We start from the raw sequence: 23,584 nt of genomic DNA on the forward strand, positions 1-23,584 counted from the left end.
CTCATGAATCACAAGTCCTCCCAGCAAAACAAACAAACAAACCCAAAACTAAAACCAACTACAAAAAAGAATAACAAAAAACCTGGTTCTCAACATTCCTAATGCTACGACCCTTTAATATATATTTCCTCATATTGTGGTGACCCCCCAACCATAGAATTATTGTGTTGGTAGTTCATAACTGTAATTCGCTACTGTTATGAATCAATATGTAAATATCAGATATGCAAGATATCTAATATGTGACTCCCAAAGGGAAAATGACCCACAGGTTGAGAACCAATGCTCAAGAGAGAAGTAGGAGGGTCAGGAGTTCAAAGTCATCCTCTATTACATAGCAAATTTGAGGCCAGCCTGGCTTTATAAAACCCTATCTCAAAAACAACAGCAATAAAACAAAGCACACTGTGAAAATACAGTTAAATGAAACAAACAGAATTGTTAAGTAAAAGTTTCTACTTTCCTTTATTTTAAATTTCCAATCTTATTGTGGGACACAGCACTGGACATAGATTTAAAGACTGATGGTCTCTGGCCTCCAAGCTCTCTAACTATACTGAATGTTTATTGATGGATTCTGTAGACTTAAAAGTCTCTTGTTTATTTTGTGTCTGAAAACTGCTGGCTTCTTTTCTCTCTAACTCTCTGTAACTTCTTTTTTCTTTATAAATCTCTATGCTTTATTAAATGCTGTATCTTTATTTCCTAACTCTGTTATTGTTCTGTGCTTCATTAAGTGCTGAAAACTTAACTCTTTATTACTGTTCTATGCTAAAAACTAAACTCTTGTGATTAAATAAGCACTAATATCTGGCGATTAACATGGCTGTTTAGCAGCAGGGAATTAAGTAAAAGGATTTATTGCTAGTGCTCCTTTCTCTAGTGAGTCAGCCAGAAGCCTCCCTGGCTAGCCTGCTTAACTCTTTGTGAACCAGAGAGGAAGGAAAAGAAAAGAATCAAAATGCTTTATACAGGCAAATATGCACAGACGATTTATACATTCATATACCCATACTCTGGTTTGACCTGACCGCCTTTCACGATTAACTCCACAAGTATTTATGCATGCTTACATACATACATATACCTACACACATACATATAGAAAAACAGAAGTACACATTTGGATGGATGGGTGGGTGGATGGATGGACAGATGTGACAGACTCCCCAAGCCAAACCATCCAACCAACAATTTTACTTCTTTTCTCTGGCCTTTTTATACCTTCTTAGACAAAAAGTTCTTTAGAAAATTACCTCAGAGATAAAATGTTAGATAAAATGGGAGTTACAAAAGTATGTTGATATTATGTTCAAAGCAGTGTTTCATTCTATATGCTCATTAAAAGTTCAAAGCAACAATTTTTACATGGCCTTGCCTTATCATAGTATACAGCTGTGGTTTTATCCTTGGCCCTAAATGTTTTTCCTTGAACACAAATTTGTCCCAAGTCTATTTCTCTTTTTAATATAATTATGAAAGCTTATTGTATTTCTTATTATGTAGCCTTTACTTCCTATTATGAGGAGTGGGCATATTCTATTCTTTTTTTAACTCAGTGGAAAGAAAACTATCTTTTTAATGACATTAGAATTTTGCCATTCCTTTTTTTAAAATTAATGTTTTATTGGATATTTACATTTCAGATGTTATTCCCTTACCCCATCCCCCCCACCCAGAAACCCCCTATCCCATCCCCCCTCCTCCTGCATATATGAGGATGTGCCCCCACCTATCCCCCAACTCCCACCTCCCTGCCCTCACATTCTCCCACACTGGGTCATCCAACCTTCATGGAACCAAGGATCTCCTCTCCCACCTGTGCCCGACAAGGCCATCCTCCCCTACATATACAGCTGGAGCCATGGGTCCCTTATGTGCTCCCAGGCTGGTGGTTTAGACCCTGGGGAGCTCTGGTTGGTTGGTATTGTTGCTCTCCTCATGGGGCCACAAACCCTTTCAGCTCCTTCAGTCTTCTCTCTCACTCCTCCATTGGGAACCCCTTGATCAGATCAATGGTTAGCTGTGAGCATCTGCATCTGAATATGTCAGACTCTGGTAGACCTCTAAGGAGACAGCTATATCAGGCTCCTGTCAGCATGCACTTCCTGGCAACCACATGTGTAAAGTCCTGCTCACAAACTAGACCCAGCATTAAAGCCTTTTAAGAAGCTGTCCTGGCTTTATTCTATTGGGGACATTTCTCTTTCATTCTCATCGGTGTTGGAGTGCTTATTCCAGAAAGATTTCCACAACAGCCTCATTGTATCATCATTCTTGAAGTGCTGCTGGCTTATTGTGCCTTTGGTCCTTGGTAGGGACTTACATCTGAGTGATCAGCTGAATGTCTTCACCTCTCTCTTGTACTTTATGTTATCCTACCTTACCCTAGTATTAAACAAGATTCTAGGTGACAGCTGAGAGTCCCCATCTGTGTTTTTGTGTCCCAGAGTTGAAGTGGTAGCTGAATGACTTCATCTATTTCCTCATTCTGTCCAATATAGGGACCAAAATCTTGGATTTCACTTGAATGTTATCACTTGGACCTGGAGCCAAAGTGAAAGGCAACTTCACCTGGGCCTTCATGTACTACTATAGTTTTCTCATCCAGAGGCAACTAATGTAGCCCAGACTTAAAATGTCTCTATTCTAGTGCAGCTACAAACACCTATGGTTATAGTTGACTGTTCTGCTACAAGTTCCTGATTTCATCCAGTGTAGGCATATAGAGATTCTATGTCAGTTGATCTCTGCAGATCAGGCCATGAATCTCAGCACTGTTTTTGCATCAGAACTAAGGTAATATACTGGAGAAATGGCTTATTGTTTAGGTGTGCCTGCTGGTCTTGCAAAGGATCTGAGTTTACTAAGGGCACCCTATACATATACATACACACACCCAGAGGTAAGGTGAAAGCAGAGTCCTCATTAGAGCTTTGGCATAGGATCAGGTTGCTCTCCTCAGTCTTTCCTCTTGCTTACTCAAAGTTACTTCCATGTCCCTTCTGTACTTTAGGCTCCCTGTGCTGCCCCTTTATAGGAGCTTCTTCTTTAGGGATACTATGGCAGCAGGTTCTCTACTCCCAAAGACTGCTACATCTCTTGGAGTCTGTAAAAGTTGGGGTGCAACCAGAGGGTTTCAATAACACTCTAAGCACAGAGTCTCCACATGGTCAATACCATTTCCAGTGCCTTTGTCTGTTTTCCCTTGCCCTAAAACTTTAATACCATCCTCAAGTGAACATCTGAGGCTTTGAAAACCCAGTCTAACCATTCAAAGTGGTTGAGGATTTAAAAGGCTCTTTCCCCAAAACAGGCATGAGGTTGGTGCCCCTTGGTGGTATGTAGAAGAAGGTATGCAGCTTTAGGGAAAGATGGGTAAGATTCTGCCATTTTGGGGCTGACAGGCATTATATCATCACTATCCTTTTGTTAAAACCTGGTCTACTCATTGTAGCCACATGGCTGCTGTACCAGGAGTCAAGAGAAATCTCTCTGTATCATGGGGTTAAAGAGAAACTGAGTGGCCTTTTATCTAAACATGGTGAGAAGAATGATATTCATGAAAGCCAATCTATATAAGCTTTAAAGAAATTCTTGCAAGCTTCAGGAAACTGACTTGAATCATGTCTCAAAGGTCAAATGGACTCCAGAAAAGTATCATCAATCAACAACCTATTCCCTACCTGCCTAATCTCTCTATTGCCTATTCCTTTGTCTTGGGACTCCCCTCCACCAAATGTCAGGACCTTGGGCCTGGAAGTTTCAAGATAAAAAATTTCCCCTAAACTCCTTAACTTTACCTTGTTTTTCTAGTCTGTCTATCCCAGAAGATTTCAAATCAAGAGGATGCTCTAGCACTAGCTCCAGGTGTTCCTTCAAAATATGTAGCCATTGTTGTACTACTTGGACTGTAGCTTGTAACCAACTCTAGTATATATGTTTTATCAGTTTGGTTCCTTTATATAACCCTGACTAATAGATATAGGAAGTGGGGGAAATAATAGGTCTTTCTTTCATGATCCTGGATGCATGGAGAAAATGACAAAGAGACAGGTAAAACTGTTTTGAGAATTTAATGGCAGGGTTGGGGTAGGAAAATTCTAGCTGCTGCCCATGGGTGGGATGAGGTTGACCATGGAGTATAGAATTGGTTAGGGGACATTTAGAGCCCCCAAAATATTGCTAGGCAACATGAGGTCTCTTCCAGCTGGTGAGGAGGAATGTCAAGTAGCAATGAGGCTGGAATGGCCATGGGCAGGTCCTCTCACATGGGTGGGTGTCCTTGACCACTTCAAGTTTTGAGGAGCTTGCCCATAGCCTCTGGGGAGTGTGGTTTGGTCATTGTTCCTCTGAGGCCCAAGGCTCCTCCCCATTGTTCCTATCTCCTGTCTTAAGGAGTCCAGAGACAGACTGATAGGCATTCTTTCTGCAGGGGCTGGATGGGAGGAGGTGATTCAGGTGTTGTGGAAAGATAGGTGTCTCAGATAGGGCCAGTGGTGGCCCTGAAACATTACAATAAGTTTTGAATGTCTGATATTTGAGGAATGTAGCTGGGCTCAGTGGTGGCAGCGGTAGCAGAATAGGACAGAATGGTGGCCCAAGCCCAGGGACTAGAATGTGTAGCTAAGGTCTATGGTCCCAAAGTCCTTCCAATATAGGGTCAATAGTCCTAATATAGGGTTATATGGTGAGAAGAGTAGGTGCAGAAAGGGTTGCCAGAGGGGGCAGAGTGCAGATGGTCTAAGTTTCCAGGGTTCAGAGCTTGTGAGGGTTCACCCACTTGTAGGTACCCTCATATTGGAAGCCCACTTTCTTCATCAGCTCATCTGCCTCTGTGGGGCCACGGCTGGGAAGTAAATTGGAGGCATGAGTGACCTTTATCCCTGGTAATTCCCATTGCCCTCCTTCATTTGGCTTGACTCTCTTAGCTCCCATCCTTCCCTTACCTGCCATATACATAGGGGATGGGCTGGGGCTTCTCTCGATCAATTCTGTGCAGCAGTGGTGTGAAGATACGCCAGGCTTCCTTTAGTTCATCACTAAAGGGATACAGTGTAGGATGGAGTGGGGGCACACAGGGACAGAGAGAGAAGACCATCCCTCTTGCCTGTGTTTGGCTGGGGGTTCCTCACCTACGGACAAAGTGCATCTGGCTTCCACAGAAGACATCCAGGATGAGGCGTTCATAAGCATCAGGGAGCTTCACATTCTGAGGGTTTGGGAAAGGGGGAATGTTGCTGATACTACTGTACTCAGCCACCCAGGGCCTCCCTTAGGGCCTTGCCCAGATGGTTCTCCCTGTTGAACCTTGTATCTGTTGCCATAGGTTAGGTCCAGCTCAGACTCTTCCGGGTTGAAGAACATTCCAGGCTTCTTGGTCATCATCTTGGTGTATACTGCCTCATTGGGCTGCACACGGATGACCAGCTCATTACGCTTGCACTGCTGGTGGAAGATGTCACCTGCCACATCTCGGAACTGCAGTCTCACCTCAGCTTTGCGCTCATTCAAGGCTTTGCCACAGCGCAGGATGAAGGGAACCCCTAGAGGGTAGGGAAGACCTCAGGAACTGGCTTTCCTAGTCTTGTGCTCTGTGTGTGTGTGTGTGTGTGTGTGTGTGTGTGAGAGAGAGAGAGAGAGAGAGAGAGAGAGAGAGAGAGAGAGAGAGAGAATCTCCTATGACTGTGTATATGTGTGAATGTGTACATGTGGATTAAGTAATGACTAGAGTGGTTTCACACTTGTGGTAGCCCTCATTTTCCAGCATCCCTTACCACTGAATATCATGTATTCATACCATGACCATAACAAGAAGTGTCTCTTTGAGGGCACATTTTAAGGACCCTGCCTTGCTGGGTCCTTGAAATGTCACCTACCATCCCACCGTTCATTCTCCACATAGAGGACAGCCGCTGCAAAGGTGGCAGTGGTGGACCCATGGGGTACTGTGGGGTCATCTAAGTACCCATTGGTAGCTTCTCCTTCTCCATTGGGGTTCCCCACATACTGCCCAAGGACCACGTTGTCAGTTTCCACTTCTGAGATACATTTCAACACTTTGACCTGAGAGAAAACCAATGCAGGTAACAGGGAAGGTGTAGGGAAATGGACATAAGCCCAGTGCTTTGTCATAGAATTACCTGTTATGGGACATGCCTCCACCTACCTTCTCATCACGGACATCATCTGAATCTGTGGAGGCAGGCTTTTCCATGGCCACCAGACATAACATCTGTAGGAGGTGGTTCTGCATAACGTCCCTGGTAGCAGAAGAGGCAGATGCTCTGGTCAAGTGCCACTTCCAGGGTAGGAACAAGGAGATAACTAAGTTCTAGGTGCCCTAGGATTACCAAACAAGGCTTTCTAGTGACAAGCTGGAAAATCTTGCTTCTTTACCCCTAGTATCTTCCCGGTATCCTAAAGCAAGGAAGTAGACACTAACCCTATTCCCTTTGGGGCTTGGCTAGATGGGAGTTATACCCTTCATGGCTACCCACAACAGCTTACTTGAACACTAGCCCTCACATTGTGAAGATGAGCTGAGTTGGAGTAGGTTATGGGTTCTTACCTGATGATCCCAAATTCATCAAAATAGCCCCCACGTCCCTCAGTACCAAAGGGCTCTTTAAATGTGAGGATCACACAAGCAATGTTGTCTCGATTCCAGATGGGGCCAAAGATCCTGTTGGCAAATCTGTGGGAGGTATGGAGGAGAGGCTAGCAAGAGAGACATTGTGGAAGGGTCCATATAAGTGGATGTTATCTTTGGGATTCCGCAGTATAGTGGCTGTATCTGAGCCAAGCTAGAGCTTAGTACCCTAGCCAGCATCCAGGAGGAATTTGACTTTAGGGCAGAAGGGCAGGTGGGGTTTTTCACATTGCCACCCTTTCTTTGATCCCCTTCCACCCCATCCCCTGTGCACCTCAGCACCATGAGGTTCTGGACCATCTCTTTGCCCAGGTAGTGGTCAATGCGGTAGATCTGGTCCTCACGGAACAGAGAGGAGATGTGGTTGGACAGTTGATTGGAGCTCTGCAGGTCTCTCCCGAAGGGCTTCTCCACTATGATGCGGTTCCAGCCTCTGCTCAGAGTCCCCAATCATGTTATTTCACAAACCTTTCCCAGGAATAGGCCTATGGCCATGTCATCCTGACCCTCAACCCAGGGAGCAGGGCTTTCATCCACTGTATTCTCAGGTGACTCAGGGAAGCTCTGTGGGTTACTATTGATCCTACCCTGAATAGACAGCATCTTAGAAGCCTCCCTGACAACATGCTGGAGACTGGAACAGTTTTTGGGATTTTCCCACCTTGGTGCTAGGGTAGCATGACTGGCACATTCTTGGGTTCCCCACTTCCCCATGCCATATCCTCAGTGGGTCAGAAATGGCCCAGCAGCCAACAGAAAAGTAGGCAGATGGGATGTCAAGGACACAGCTTCCTTACTAGTTTTACTTTAATTAGTGTGAGATACAGTCTCATGTATCCAAGGTTGGCCCAGAATTTGTTATGTAGTTAAGAATGACCTTAAATTCCTGATTCTCCTGTTTCCACTTCCCAAGAGCTGGGAATCACAGGTACTGTGTCATCATGTCTGGCTTCCCTCATTGGTTTTATGTTCTTGAAGTCTTATTATGTTTCTCAGGTTGTCCTGGAACTCCTGTGTTCAAAGGGTACTGCTTCCTCATCCCTTGAGTAGCAGGGACTACAGTCAGCCTGATGCAACTGACTTCTATTGATTTTATTTATTTTTTAAACTAGCTTTCATTTTCTTTTTGAGACATGTTCTTACTATGAAGACTGGACTGACTTCAAACTCAGTATGTAGCCCAGCCTGGCTTTGGCAACATAATGATCCTCCTGCCTCCTGAGTACTGGAATTAAAACTCTGTGCCACTACACCCAGCTTAATTTTGTTTGAGACAGTCTCACTCTGTATTACAGGTTAGCCTTGAACTCCATGCAATCCTCTTGCTTCAATCTCCACAGTGCTGGAATTATATATGTGTCCTTTGCCCAGATTTCCATTGTTTTTAAAAGACCAGGTTCCTTTCTTTGCCACTCACAACAGAGCACTAAAGTTGTTTTCTAAATTCAGGAGGAAGATAAAGATGGCTTGTAGTCAGCAGTACTCTCTTATGAAACAACACTGCCACCTTGTGGGTCTGTTGGGGATTCAGAGTATTTGTTCTGTGGAGCAACACTGTCATCTTGTGGTCCTGGTGGGAAATGTTGCAAGGGGCCAATATTTTGTAATGAGAGCCTTGAAGTTAGAAGCTGCCTAGTGTGTGTGGTAATAGCAAAGGTTGTTGGAAAACTCCAGTATTTATAGCCTGATCCTTTTTTTGGAATGCTAATTCATATGGACAACAAACTACTGGCATTCATCTTTTCAGCTTTCCTAGACTGGCTTGACCTGGGGATTGTTTAGAGTAGCAGAAACAAGAGCAAACAGACAGGAGTGGAGAAACACAGGACTTACGTCTGACTCATGCAGGTCTCTTGAATGTTCTTGGTGACTGCTTCGTAGACTGTCGGGGGCAAGGCCAGGTAGAATAGACGGTTGGCCTGCATCCCCTGGTGCAGGGCATTCATGTGGCTGTTGAGGTGCTTGTAGGAGGCTGGATCATCATACTGGCCAGTTACATAGGAGTTACGGGCAAAGAACTCTTCCAGCTTGGGTCTTTCTTCTGGAGTGGCCTTGGGATACACAGACAAATATTAACTTCTACTTTTCTCAAGAGTCTACACTTTTTCTGCCCTAAAGAAGTGGAAGATTTTTCTCCCTCTGCACCTGCCTCCCCCTACTCTCTCTCAACAATTTCTTGTTCCACAGCTAAGGTGGGCTTCCCTTGAGTCCTGCCCTCGCTCTACAAGTACAGGAGTTTACTTTGTCATGTTAACTTTGTGTACCCACAGGGAGAAGGCTGAGACACACAGCAGGAATACTATATACAGGTGGGGCAAATCACTGGCACATTTTATGTATCTTTGGGGCCCTCATGCCTAGAGTAGAAACTGGATTTCAGGAAAGTCTAACCTGAGAAAAAAGAATGATGCAGAAGGCTGTCTCTCCAAAATTATCACAACAAACTATTAGGTGGTAAGAAAAATGCCAACATAGCGAAATTACTGGGGAAAAGAGGTACTTGGAAGAGTCCTTTCATCCAGCTGTTGGCATATGCCAGTGTGGCACCATAGCATAGCAGGATGAGGCCAGAGTGGAGTTGGGAGACAGATATGAGGCTGAAGGGACCTTTTCCCTCTGTCTTTGTTCAGAGGTCAGGGAGAAGGTGGCACAAGTAAGTAGACACAGCTTTTGTATGGTTGACAAGGGAAACCAAGGATGTGAGGTGTCAGAGCTTGAGTATTCTGGGTGGCCCTGCCTTTTAGCAAGTCAAATGAGATGTGAGGGAACTGTTGCTTATGACGGGAATGGGGACATGTCTTCTCAAGGGGTGCCTGACGCTAGTCTTGCTGTGGGGTAGAAGAAAGGGCAGAACAAGGCTCCAGGATCCAAAGTCACACTCACTTTAAAGAAGGGCTCACTCTGCTTGCGGATGTCATCCACTGTGAGTCGTGAGCGGGCATAGCCCACAATGAAGGTGTCTTCAGGTAAAAGGCCATCACGGAACAGCCACCTGAGGGTACAATACAGCTTTTTTCAGACTGGATAGGGAAGGCCAAGGCCTGACCCTGGTAGAGAGTATTTGGGGGGGTAATGTAGAGATACTACCTACCAGATGGTGGGATAGATCTTCTTCTTGGCCAGGTCACCCTGCAGCAGAAGAAACATGTCAGAAAGAGCTGACATGACTTAGATCATTCCCCACCACTGGTAATCTGAGTCCTTATTTAGTGTTACCACTCAGCTAAAAATATATCTACTATGTCCCCATATATCTCAAAGGATCTCTGAGACTTAAGTCTGTACCAGCCTTGTACCAATACAGATGAGCAGATGACTCTGCTGGGTTCAAGATGAAACCCTAGACATCAAATTCATTAGCGCTTAAGAATGATAAAGGCAGCACATAAAAGAAAAACAAAACCTGTGAGATATGGCCTCAGATATCACATTTAGCATAAATGGAGCTAGAAGGCAATGATATGGTCATTCAATTTAGGAAGTTAGAAAAATGACGCCAGGCAGTGGTGGCGCACACCTTTAATCCCAGCACTTGGGAGGCAGAGGCAGGCGGATTTCTGAGTTCGAGGCCAGCCTGGTCTGTAGAGTGAGTTTCAGGACAGCCAAGGCTACACAGAGAAACCCTGTCTTGAAAAACCAAAAAAAAAAAAAAAAAAAAAGAAAGAAAGAAAAAAAAAAGAAAAAGAAAAAAGAAAAATGACAGGATAGCAGTGAAAAAATTCAATGGAAAAATTGGGCTGGAGTAGGCAAGAGTTCTCATTTCCACCCCCACACTACAAAAACAAACAAGAAAACAGAGTAGAAAACTAACAAAAGAGAGCTGGAGGAGGGGGGAGGAGAGTTGTGAATTACTATTTTCTTGATATGACATGGCTACGGCACACATGAAGTCTCAGTAGCTGTAGTTGCCTGCATAAGATCAAATTGGTCAGCATGGTGTGTATGTTTATGTGTGTGTTCGTGTGTGTGTGTGTATAGTTCACAACCCTAACTAAGGATCTGTTGGAAGCTGATGGCTGCTGGGGAATATACTCTTTCTTTATGGCCCCTTTGTAGTTGCTCAAGGAGTGGATGATGGTCCCATGCTCATGAGCATGTAGGAAGCAATAATTGTACTTAATGGATTATAAAAAAAGAAAAAATTGGGAGGGTGAGGGGGAAGGGGGTTCAGAGGGGTTAAGAGAGAGAATGGAGGGAGGGTGGATATACTTTAAATGCATTGTATTCATGTATGAAATTGTCAAAGAATAAATTAAAAACTGGTAAAAAAAAAAACAAGCCAGGGGGCTGGTGAGATAGCTCAGTGGTTAAGAGCACTGGCTGTTCTTCTAGAGGTCCTGAGTTCAATTCCCAGCAACCACATGGTGGCTCACAACCATCCTTAATGAGATCTGATGCCCTTTTATGGGGTGTCTGAAGACAGCTACAATGTACTTACATATAAGTAAATAAAAACCTATGGGCTGGAGCAAGTGAAGAGCGAGCTAGAGAAGGGAAGGGGAAAAATAAATAAATAAATAAACAGGACAAAATAAAACTAACTTCCCCAAACACCAAACCAAACAAAAAAAAACTTAAATAAACAAGCAAGAAAAGGTGGGCTTTGAGGCACAGGTCTATAATCCCAGTACTTGGGTAGTTGGAGCAGGAAGATCTGGACTTCAAAGTTAGCCTACGGTACACACCATAAGACCCTTTCCCTATCTCAAACACTACCACCACCAACAAAATTCAAAACAACAACAAAACCCAACCCTACCTAACAACCTAACAAAATCTAACAAGTTAGAATGAGACACAGAATTTTGTTTGTTTGTTTCAAGATAGAGTTTCTTTGTTCTCAGCCCTGGCTGTCTTGGAATTCATCCTGTAGACCAGGCTGAGCTTGAACTCACAGATATCCACCTGCTTCTGAGTACCACCACAGCCTGGCTGAGACACAGAATTAAAATTTTTTTCTATTTTATTTTTTGAGACAGGGCCTTGCCATGTAACCAAGGTTGTCCCCTGCCCCCATCCCCAAGTCAGGTTTTCTTTGTGTAGCTCTGGTTGTCCTGGAAGTAGTTCTGTAGAGCAGGCTGGCCTCAAACTCAGAGAGATCTGCCTGCCTCTGTCTTCCAGTGCTGGGAGTAAAGGCCCAGGTTGGTCTTAAATTCAGTATGTAGTCCTTGCTGGCCTCAAACTACAGACAACCCTTTTGCTTCAGCCTTCATTGTAGTGGGATTACAAATGTGTGCCACCATGTTCAGAATATGGAAAAAGGTCTAAAAAATAATCTAACCTAGGATATAAAGGAGGAATGGACCTAAGGGCTGGCAATGTTACAAAGACAACTCCCGGCCTGAACAGCATTGCCAATAGCTTCTACCAGAGTTGAGGAAGGGAGAATTCCAGTCTGAAGTAAATTTCCCCTGAAGACAGAATAAAAGGGAATACTCCTAACGCCACTTTGAGAACTTTAGTTCTACAACTTGATGACAAAGGCAAATGCAAAATTCTATTGATTGATTGTTTATTGAGTCAGAGTTTCTCTATATAGTCCTGTAACTCATTTGCCAGCTAGGCTGGCTGTACAGATGAATTACAGGTTCAATGAGGGTTTCTGTCAATAAAGGTAGAGAGAACAATGGGAAAAAACATACCTGATATCAGCTTTTGGTATCTATACATATGCTCACACATATATACATGTGTCTTCATACACACACAGAAAGACAGACACATACATAGCAAGAAATAAAAAGACAAGCTAGGCATGGTGGTATATTACTGACTATAATTTTAGTACTCAAAAAACTGAGTTGGGGAGGTGTTATCAGTTCAAAGTTAGCGGTCATTGAGGGTCAGCATAGTGGCACATGCCTACAATCTCAGTACTTACGATATTGAGGCAAAGGATAATGAGTTTAAGACCATCATAGGCTGAATAGTGAGACATCTCTCAAAAACAACAACAAGATCAATCACTGAAAATCACATTAAAAGATTTAAAAAGGGGCTGAAGAGACATTCAGTATTATAAGAGCCTTGCTATTTTTATACAGAGTCCCAAGTTTGGTTTTCGGCACCCATAAAGGCAGCTCACAACTGCTTGTAACTTAAGTTCCAGAGAATTTAACGACATCTTATGGCCTTTGTGGGTATCTATACACATGTGGCCTGCTGACTGGCAGATAGACACATAAATAAAAAAAACCATAAATCTTAAAAAAAAAAAATTAGCCAGGTAGTGGTGGTGCATGCCTTTAATCCCAGTACTCGGAAGGCAGAGACAGGTGGATTTCTGAGTTTGAAGCCAGCCTAATCTACAGAGTGACTTCCAGGACAACTAAGGCTATACAAAGAAACCAAGTCTAATAACAAAAACAAAAAACAATAACCCCCAAAAGAAATTAAATGAAAAATTCTGAAAAACCATTGTGTGTGTATGTGGTGCTGGTGATTGAACTCAGGAACTCAAGCATGTTAGGTGAGTATCCAACTACTGAACTATATATAGTCCCTGTCTTGGCTAGTTTTGTGTTAACTTGATACAAGCTAGAGTCATCAGAAAGGAGAGTGCAGGGAGCCTTAATTGAGAAAATACTCTCATACGATCAGCCTGTAGGCAAGTCTGTGGGACATTTTTAAGTGACTGATGTGGGAAGGCCCTGCCCATTGTGGGTGGTAGTAACCCTGGGCTGATGGTCCTTGGTTCTATAAGAAAACAGGCGGAACAAGCCAGTAAGAAGTACCCCTCTATCAGCTCCTGCCTACAGGTTAATTTCCTGACTTTCTTCAGTAATGGTCTATGATGTGGAAGTGTACGCCAAATAAACCTTTTCCTCAACTTTCTTTTGGTCATGGTGTTTCATCACAGCAATAGAAATCCTAACTAGGACAGTCCCAGATCTTATCCCTGGCTGACCTGGAACTTGCTACAAAGAACAGGCTGGCCTCAAATTCACAGAAATCCACTTATCTCTACTTCCTGGGATTAAAGGCATGCACCACCATGCCTGCCTAAAATATCTTTTGAGACAGAGTCTTAAAAACTTACTCAGGTTGTCCTGGAAGTTACTTTGTGGTCAACATTAGCTTTGAATCCCTGCCCCAGACTCCTGAGTAGCTGCAATTACAATGGGCCTTCTGAGAAATCTTTATTTCTGTATATTGATTTTTAAAACACAGCAACTTTGTTAAGTTCAACAAATACAGATAAAGGGTTTCAGGAAAAAAAATCTATTTATTATTATTATTTTTATCAAAGAGGGAATGAAATCTCTTTAATTTGATTTGAGACATCTACCAAACATCCTAAAATCATCATTCAAAATGGAGGTATTGTTTACTTTTCTTGTTGCTATGAAAAAATACCTGGCAGAAAGAAACTTAAAGGATGAAGGGTTTATTCAGGTTCACAGTTTGAGGGTACAGTTTACCATGTCAGGGAAGGCATGGTGATGGGGTGTGAAGTTTGTGTTGACAGTCAGGAAGCAGAGAAATGAACATGGACACTCAGTTTACTTTCTCCCATTTCCTTTTGTTCAGTCAGGGACACCAACCAATAGGGTGTGCCATGAACATTCATGGTATGTCTCTCTTCTTCAGTTAAATCTCTCTGCAAACATGGTCACAGACATACATCTGGGTGTTTATGAGAAAAATTGTAAATGCTTGCTGTTGTCTCTTTAATCAGTCTTAAACTAAAAGCCCTTGATAGTACCATCAGACAAGAAAATGAAAGTGTTCTGAGGTTTGGAAAAGAAGACAAAAACCTGTCATTATTAGATGATAGCTTGTTTATTAAAAATACCTCAAATCAACCTACAGACTAATAATTAGAATTAATGAGAGTTTGGTCAAGTTGCTAGATTAAAAAAGTGATAGGAGTAGGTAGAAATTTCTTAGGATATAAAGTAATAATCATAAGCCAGCATTGTACTGCAGACTGTAATCATAGCAGCCCAGAAGTAGAGGCATGAGGATAAGGACTTCAGGGTTATCCTTAGATACATAGTGAGTTCAAGGCCTGCACTTGGGGTAGAGGGATAGGAAAGGAAAGAGATATGAAAATATGAAGGCCATGCATGTGACTGGTTCAATATCCAGTATTATGAAACAAAAGAAACAAAGGGAAATAGACATGCCTGGCATTATGACTTTAGTGGTAGGGTATGTGCTTTGCATGTGCAGGACCCAGAGTATAATTCCTGACACCAAAAAGACAAATTTCAGCCTTAGAGATAGCATTCACTAAACTTACCTGTATTCAGAATATCTAAGTAGCTCATATGACACACTAAAAACCAATCTAACTGAAATGGGTAAAAGGTTTGGCCAGATATTTCACCAGAATGGAAATGAATGGCCATAAAATACTTGGGAAATGTTCAAGATCATCAGGTGTCAGAAAATACAATTTGAACAAGACACCATTTCAGATGCATTAGAATTGTTGTAATACAAATGATAGTTGGGCATGTTGGTACATACTTATAATTCAATTACTTGGGAGGCTGAGAGAAGAGAAACTCTGTGAGTAAAAGGCTAGCCTGGGCAACATAGTACATTCCAGGCTAACCTGACCTACCTGTGTCAAATAGAACTCCCTTCCTGCAAAAAGCCAAAGCAAAAGATAGACCTAGTGTTGGTATGGAACTCATAGACATTCTCTCTCTCTCTCTCTCTCTCTCTCTCTCTCTCTCTCTCTCTCTCTGTGTGTCTGTAGAAACATGATGCAATGATTAAATCTAAAACAGACTGGCAGCCTCTTATCAAGTGAAGCACCTATACATATCTAGGTGTTACTCCAGAGAAATAAAAGCAGGCAGCCAGCTACCCAATGATCTGTGCATGAATGTTCATGGCAGCTTTAATTTAAAATAGCCCAGAAATGCTCAAATAAATCAGCATGTAGATGGACAAACTGTATATCTGGCAGCTACTCAGGAATGAGCTACTCAGATGAGTGGCCACCTGGGGAGGTGGTAGACTGACTGGCAAGGGTACCCAAGAATTGTGTGGGAAGACAGAAATGTCCTAGATTAGGCCATCAACAATATAGCTACCATTTATGCATTACAGTATGTACCAAGAAAAGAGGGTGAAAATAATTGAGCAGGGGGTGGAGAGGAAGTTTGACATTAATCCTAGGAAAACAATGGCTGCAAAGTAGGGGGCTTTTTGGGTACATACTTTTTTTTTTTTTTTTTTTTTTTTTTTTTTTTTTTTTGCTGTAGCTTTGAGACAAATCGTAACTAGTTTTGAACTTGCTATATAGCTCAGACTGGCCTTAAACTCAAGGTAATCCTTTTGCCTCAGCCTCCTAAGTGATGTCATTACAATTGTGTACTAGTACACCTGGCTTTAGTTACTTAACTTTTTTTTTTGGAAACTGGGTTTCCTGTATCCTAGACTTAGTATCAAACTTATTATGTAGCCAAGGCTGGCTCTGGACTCCTAATCCTCTTTCCTCCATCTTTCTAGAATTACAGGAGGAATATACCACCATATGTTTTATATTATTTAATCCAGGGTATTGTTATGTTGCTTAGGCAGGCTAGTTTTGAATGTCTTTCCTGAAGTGAATCTCCTGCTTCAGCCTAAGACTTCAGATGATAATACTGTTTCTTCTTTTGATTAAGTAATTATTTTGTTTTTAATTATGTGTATATATGTGTTGGGGAGTGTATATGCACATTAGTACAGGTACCTATAGAGAAGGCAGAAAAGGGCACTGAATCCCCTGGATTGGAAGTTACAAGGAGTTGTTAGCTGCCTGATGTGGGTACTAGGAACCAAACTTGGGTTTGAGCAAAAGTAGTAAATACTCTTAACTAATGAGTAATGTGGGAAAAATTTACAAGGGTGTGCCAAGTTTGTGAAAAGTTGTTCAGCTGTGCCTATTTTGATGAAATATTCCAATAAGAATTATAAATATTTGGGGCTAAGGTTATAGCTCAGTGGTCAAGTGTTAGGCAATGGGTTTGATTTGTAAAACTGCAAAACTAATGAATAAACCAAACAGCACCCACAAAAACCCACTGTAAATAGTAATAGATACACTTTTATTTACTAACAGTATAAATAAAACTCCTTTACTAATGAGTTGGAAAAATAAGCAATTTAAAACAATGCCATTTACCTAAGTAAATATTATAAAGAATCTAGAAATAAGTTCATGATGCTCATTTCCAAGCTAATGTGTATACTTAGTTCAGTATCCCAGTAATCATTAACAGCCCAACATGCTTTCATTTTGTAGCCTGCCAAACCAGGTACAAGAAGGAGGGGCAGAAATGGCTTCCAAGCTCTTGAATAGAGTAGGGCATTTGCCTTTTCATCTCAAACCCTATAGTTAAGAACATGGGATAGATGTGAACCCATGCTACACAGGATATTACTACTTCATGGGGAGAGGTGAGCAAGTGGAACAGTAGTAGTTGGGCACTGTTCCCATCTATATCCTAACTCACTCTCTACAAAAAAAGCAACTCTGGTTTTAAGGACCTGAATATTTATACAAAAGTAATTTGCTGAAACTTTTACTACAGGTATATCTAAGTAAAATTCAAAACACTACTTTAGCTAACAAGGTATTTTGGCATTAATTTCTCAGATGTTTGGGATGTGTTTTCAGATGGAGTGGTTCTGGGTGGCATGAACCTTGCAAAATTTAAACAAGCTATGCAGAATACAGCTAGAACAGTACTCCTTACCTAGCTGGGTTCACCATGACCTGGAAAGATGCTGGGCTCCATGGATCAGGGACCCCCAGAAAGTGAACGCTGTTCCCTTTAACACAATATTCAACAGGCAACTTCCTGTTATCACAAGTAGACTAGTAATACAACATAGCCCAAGCTGATTACATAGCCTAAGCTGACTAGCTCTTTAAAATGAAGAGGTGGGGCTGGGGAGGTTGCTTGGTGGTTAAGAGCACTAGCTATTCTTTCAGAGGACCCTAGTTTGATTTCCAGCATCCATATGGTGGCTCACAACCATCTGTAACTCCAGTTTCAGGGCATCTGACCTCTGAGAGCACCAGGCATGCAAGTGGTGCAGACACATGTAGGCAAAATACCTATATACATAAAATAAATAAAACAAAATCAAAACACTGAAGTGGTAATATCATCTTAGATACAAACTTCAAAAATGACTAAGCCAGATGTACTATATACCTGTAATCTCAGTACTTGGAAGGCTGAGACAGGAGAATAACAAGTTTAAGGTCAGCTGAGGAAATGTCTAAAAAGAGTGGGGCAGAGGCTCAAGGGAAACTGAGGCTGAGTAGTAGACTTGCTTAGCATGGAGGAAGCCTTGAGGTATATCCCTAGTAGCATATAACAAACAAAAGAGAGTGAACCATGTAGCTGCACTAATGAACCCATTTCTATGGGAAATGGCAGTTCTGGATAAGGATGGTTATGGGCACTCAGGGATTCCCTTGAATGTTTGTCTTCAGGGGTTTACTGAGTGATAGGTCCATGGAAGCAATTGTGTGCATGTCAATTCTAGGTTCTTCTGGGTTCCCAAACCTCCCATAGAGGGCTGTTGCTAAGCTCTTACACCCTGTGCTGGTATGAGTGAGCAATTCCCTCTATTCAGTGCCCATGTCTGTCAACTGCTCAGAATTAAAGTCCTGAGTACTGGCAAGTGGGTTCCTATGATAACTGCCACCTTCCATATGAACTTCTGAGAGCCTGAGCCCAATGGCCACCTTGTAACATCAATGCTATGAGGCAAATGTCTAAGACTTGCTGCCAGCTGGGCTTCTATTGCTCTGGAGCCTCCTCATCTGCCATTCCCTCATATGATACCTAGCACGGCCACCTGAGTGGCCTAATTACTCTTCCCTAAGTTACTCTGCTGGGAAAAGATTTTACCCTGTTGTGCAAGATGGTTGCCTTTATAGGTCCCACAAAGCTCAGCTTAGACAAGTCCAATTCTGGGCCAGGATCTCCCCGAGGATGGTTCTTAGTTCCTCAGAGTACCCTCAATGCCTGCCTCTGGGATCTTCCATCAGTGGGATATGGTTTACTGCTCATGTTCAGAGGGCTTTATCCTGGCCTCACACACTCCAGAAAGGGCTAGCTTGCTGGGAAGTAGACACTAAAAGAAACAATGAGAACCCTGGCTTGTAGACTTCTCTAAGCTGGCAGTGTTTGCTTATGATCAAATTCCAACTAACTGGGAGGAATCAGTACAGACTCCAGCCAATGTACTGGTAGCAGGGGACTGGTCTGCTGAGTCACAGTTTCCCCACACACAGAGCTGTTTGTTCTTGTTCTCTTTGGAATTAACAAGACATGGAACCTGCTTTCCTTGTTTTAGCTCAGCCCCTGCAACTGACAGTCTTCCTGGCTTCAAGTCACCCAAGGGAGGTGAGGTAGGACTAAGGACAGTGGGGGTGGGAGGTAGCCATTCTTCTCAGGGATGAGGATGACCCTGTCTTTCCTGTTGGCTTCAAGACTCTCACTGAACACCTCTGAAGTAAGGAACATGAGAAGAACTAAAATCTAAACTTACCATGTGTGGGAGTGGGGGCAATTAGAGAGGTAGCTGGAAGTCTCTCATTTTTGCCACCCCCTCACATTGCCCAAGTACCATGGCAGGGGAAGGATCTAACTGAGAACATGAGGTGACTTAGGAGAATTAAGACATGATTACGATTTCTAGCCACAGATATCTGGCCAGATAAGGGCAAAGAGACCTGAGTACCAATTGGTCTATGGTTAGCTGAGGGTTGTGTTCTTGTTTTTTAAAGTCAAATTATACCCAGCCTTTTGTTTTGGGAGTGAGAAATTCTAGTGGAGGCCTTGTAAGAGTGAGACACTCAGTTCCCAAGGGTTGTTGGGGATGAGGGACCCACCTAGCTTCCCAAGATAGAGTTCTAGACTGTGACTGAGGATCAGCTATTTTCCAGCTACTGAATGAGACTTAGGGAAATATGAGGTAGGTCTGGGCTAAAAAAAATCTAACAAGAGGCCTCCTTAATACACTCTGGGCCTCAGTGAGTCACCAGGCTTTTGGGAGAATGCCAAGGTCATCATGACACAGCAAGAATCTTACCAGTCCAAGGGAGAAGTCAGTTTTGAAATGACCCAAATAGCGGTATGGGTTGGGACTGCCAGGTCACTCCTCATACAGACCTGTCAGCAGGATAGATCCTGAGTGCTGAGTCTATGGGTGTCACATAGGCCAGGTAGGGATACTGATGTCTAGAGAGATGGGCCCTGTAGTGAGCCCATCTGCCCATGTGGACTCCCAGACCTACTCCATTTCTTCTGAAAGAGTCACTCTCTAGCCTCACCAAGGTCCTATTAACTGGGGGGAGATGCCCTTTTAGGCTTAGTTCCTTCCCTGTACTAGTCCATAAGGTCAGGGATTTTTGGAGTGGGACAGTAAAGATTTCTGTTCCCTTTCTTGCTGGGGTGGGAGTCCTGAGAAGAGGAATGGCTACAGTGAAGCAGACTAAGAATGTCCCCATGAAGGAAGCTGGGTACATGGGTAAGGACTGGGTAAGGAACTGGGGAGGAAGAAGGGACAGAGGATAGCTACTTGGGATCAACTTGCCCTAGTTTATTCTAGTTTTCTAAGCTTGGGGCCTGCCAGCCACTAGCTTCCTTTTAGTTTCTAGGTCACACTGAGCTTGTTCCCAACTTAGAGGGCAGTTCCCCTTATCCTCAACTTGCCTTGTTCTTTAGGTCCTCTTGGGACTTGTGTGTTACAGGGGCCTTAGTACACAAGAGTCCATTTGTGACTTTTGTTACATGCAGCTCCCCAAAGTACACTGTCCCCACAAGGAGGATAGGAACTGAAGCTATTGTGGGTCGGGAGACACTTGACTGCTATGTTTAATGAGTGGAGAACTTTCAGGTGTCCTAGATCAGATAGCACCTTGCCTGCCTTCTGCATTTAGTGAAGTGTCAGGCAGGAGCTACTCTAGGGGCTGTCTAAGCACAGGGTCTGTCTGTCTGTCTCAGGACCTCTGAGAGGAACAGAAAGAAATAATGATGCTCTTTAGAAAATATCTCTTCCCCACTCCCTTTTGCTGGAACTAGTACTTCCCATTTCTACTCTGGGAGCCAGGGTTCTTACTCCTAGAGCAGAGGAGAGCAAAGGGGAACCATACTGATTGCAGTAAAAGGAAGTTGCTCAACTTGAGGCTAGAACTCACATAATTAGCCTAGGATAAAGCCAGAGAAGCTTCCTGGTCCTCGTTTGTTAGATGAAAACTACCAGGGTTCAGAGAAATTTAAACATTTGTTCCAGGTCATATAATGAGCTATCAACAAGGTGTCTAAAAGTTCAGGTCCTGTAGTTATAAATTATCTTTGCTGACCGGTTATTGTTGCTACATGCTTATGAAAGCATGGGTGGGGTAGGGGAAATTATCTTCAGTTACTTTCTCTTCCAGTTGGCCCCTTTAGACTGAAGGCAAAGTTCTACATGCTAAAGTTTGTGGCAGATACATGCATAGCTCCTTTAAAGGGACTATGCATGTATCTCAGCCAGGGCTGAGGGTAGGGCTGATGTACTGTGTGTTCTGACTAAGTACCCTCCTTAGGTCTTAAGAGTTACAGGGAGTCAGGGGGCAGTGCTTTGGTTTGTCTCTCCCTTCCCCTTTCAGTGGCAGAGCCCTTCTCCTCAGCTTCTTTTTGCATTCCTTTTTCTAAGTCCTCCCACTCCCATTTTGCTCAGAAATACAAGGCAGACAACAAACAAGCTTGGCAAAGGGGGTGGCATGTTCTGGTCTCCATTTTTTGAGTAGTATTGCAATTGAACCTATGGCCTCATACATATGAGGTTAGTGTTTTACCACTGAGCTATAGCTGGAGCCCTTGGTGCATGGCAATGTTCTGTATGAACAAAAACCCACCAGAGCTCCTCCAGCATTGAGGAGTCCAGGGTGTGCTGAGCCAGTGGCTACCTTTCAAGAATACACTAGCTCTGATGAAGTTCTTGCCCAAGATTACACAATAAGTTAATAGTGAAGATGGTCACACGAGGGTGAGCTGATTCCAGGGTTAAAGCAAGCAATTGAGTTTACCTTTGCCATCAAACACTGGTCACTGCCACATAGCACATAAGAGGGTGATTTGGTCTAAGCCCATGAGGCTTAGGGTGATTTGGTCTAAGCCCATGACTTTACTAAGCTTCCACCTACCCCACTCTTACTGTGTACTGCTTCTGTTCTTCAGTTTTTCCTAAAAGAGCACAATGATAGTTGTTCCAGTAGGACAACTGGTACTAGGTGGGATGAACAGAAATTTGCAGTAGGCTTTGGAAGATGTGGCAAAAAGAGGTGTTTGCTCCCAGGGAACTTCATGCAGTAGAAAGAAAAGAGGGAGATTCTTCCACTGAAATTAATTGTAATATTTATCAAATTATAGATTCATTAAAATTAGACTTTTCCCTGATTGCACCTCAGTTTTTTTCCACCCAGGAGGAAGAAGTCCAATGGGTGGTGCTTTAGAACCTGGATGATCCAAGTCTGGTCTACATTCAATGGCTGAGCACAGATTTCTGAAATGTGACACAAGTACATGTATTATCAGGTTCTGCTGTGATGATCAGGAAACACAGGTGAGAATATATGCCATAGAGTTTAAACTAGTAGAACTTGTGGGTACCTCAGCAGTTCCCTCAGTTGGGAAAGTTGAGATACAGAGAGAAGTGTCTTGCACAATGCTATATTTGATCCTTTAGACTGGGGGCTTGAAGGGAGACTCACCGATGCACCCATGATGATAAATATGTGTGTATCAGCTTGGTGGAAGGCATCACCCTGGTACAACTCTTCCCTCAGGATCCCACACACCTGGGTCCGGCTCAAGGCCACCTGCTCTGCCATGATGTTTTCTGGTGGAAGAAAGGCTCATTGATAGGGCAGGAGAATGGAAGAGCATTGACAACTTAACCTTATCCAAGGCTCTTTTGGTTTCTCACCAGGCTGGTCTCCATTACTAAAACCACTGGCTGGGAATGCCACACACACACACACACACACACACACACACACACACACACTCGGAGAGTCAGAAACTGCTGCCTCTGGGCTCCAGCCATAACCTCCTATGTTGCCTTCACTAGGGGCTGCACATTACGAAAGTACTAAAGCATTACTAGAATTCGCCTAGGGCATCCACTCTGGGCAGCTAGATAAAATCCGGTCAGGGCATCATACTCTGTATATGGGACTATCGTACTCTGTTGTATGCCATAAACTCCACAATGAACTGAGCACGTTTGATTGTGCAGATTATGGAGTTCAGCTCCGGCTCTCTTCTGGCCCAGTTGGGTGATCCCGGAAAGTCCCTTCTTCTTCTAAAGGTCTAGTCCTCATGGGCCCAATGCGGGGAAAGTGCAGGATACAAAGGGGGAGGGTTAAGACCTTGTAGATTTGCGCTCATCAAAGGGACACGCGGTGTACAAGTGGGCAGCATGTCCCTCCACCGATGTGCCATCAGACCACCCCTTTACCTGAGTTTAGTTGCCGCTGCCAAACACGTTCACAGATCTGGAGTGCACAGCCCGTTTCCGGGGGCTAAGCTTCGCTGGCCCATTTAACGCAAGAGGGCGTGTGCTTTGACTGAGCTGACCCGCCTCAGGAGAGGCAGGAGGGGAGGAGCTTCGGGCTACTCTATCCGTGCGGGAGGGGAGAATAGAGGTAGCTGCGCGCGCATCCTTAGCCAGCCCCGCCTTTTGGCTGTCCCTGATGCCCCCTCCCCCGTGATCGCGAGGTGCAGCTCCACACAGTTTTCCTGTGTCCCCCATCATCACCCCTGCCATAATGTATGGCCTAGCTTTCCTCCGGACCCTCAAGGCTTTACACCTTCCCGGATGACCCCTCTTTCGTTAGCAGCGCAGCCACGCCTTCCCTTGTTGCTAGTTTTGCTTCTGGGGCTGGACTTTCGCAGCTTCCTCTAGGTTTTTTCCTTGTTA

The 23,584-nt window shown here is 43.5% G+C and overlaps 2 protein-coding genes across 8 annotated transcripts in view; one reads left to right on the forward strand and one right to left on the reverse strand.

Moving 5' to 3' along the window:
- The window catches only part of Ikbkg (inhibitor of nuclear factor kappa B kinase regulatory subunit gamma), a 65,768-nt gene that overhangs the window by 18,345 nt on the left and 23,839 nt on the right, over nucleotides 1–23,584 (forward strand). For 4 of the 7 annotated variants that reach the window (XM_076918302.1, XM_076918305.1, XM_034486407.2 and 1 more), the window contains exons 1-2: nucleotides 18,889–19,020; nucleotides 22,086–22,225. The exons of 1 other annotated variant lie outside the window; for it this stretch is intronic. In XM_076918302.1, the coding sequence (XP_076774417.1) occupies nucleotides 22,148–22,225 (78 nt within the window). In that variant the 5' untranslated portion in view covers nucleotides 18,889–19,020; nucleotides 22,086–22,147. Of the gene's footprint in view, nucleotides 1–18,888; nucleotides 19,026–22,085; nucleotides 22,226–23,584 lie in introns of those variants that run through there. 2 more of the 7 variants (XM_076918304.1, XM_076918303.1) reach the window with 2 other exon arrangements.
- On the reverse strand, nucleotides 4,061–23,220 carry G6pd (glucose-6-phosphate dehydrogenase). Its single transcript, XM_034486405.2, is given in 14 exon segments — nucleotides 4,061–4,849; nucleotides 4,950–5,042; nucleotides 5,136–5,212; nucleotides 5,311–5,546; nucleotides 5,880–6,066; nucleotides 6,170–6,263; nucleotides 6,572–6,697; nucleotides 6,927–7,085; nucleotides 8,486–8,703; nucleotides 9,536–9,644; nucleotides 9,744–9,781; nucleotides 22,374–22,501; nucleotides 23,123–23,168; nucleotides 23,170–23,220. Coding segments are annotated over 14 exon segments (1,638 nt in total). The 5' UTR covers nucleotides 23,206–23,220; the 3' UTR covers nucleotides 4,061–4,758.

Source organism: Arvicanthis niloticus, chromosome X (assembly GCF_011762505.2).
Source record: "Arvicanthis niloticus isolate mArvNil1 chromosome X, mArvNil1.pat.X, whole genome shotgun sequence".
NCBI lineage: Eukaryota > Metazoa > Chordata > Mammalia > Rodentia > Muridae > Arvicanthis > Arvicanthis niloticus.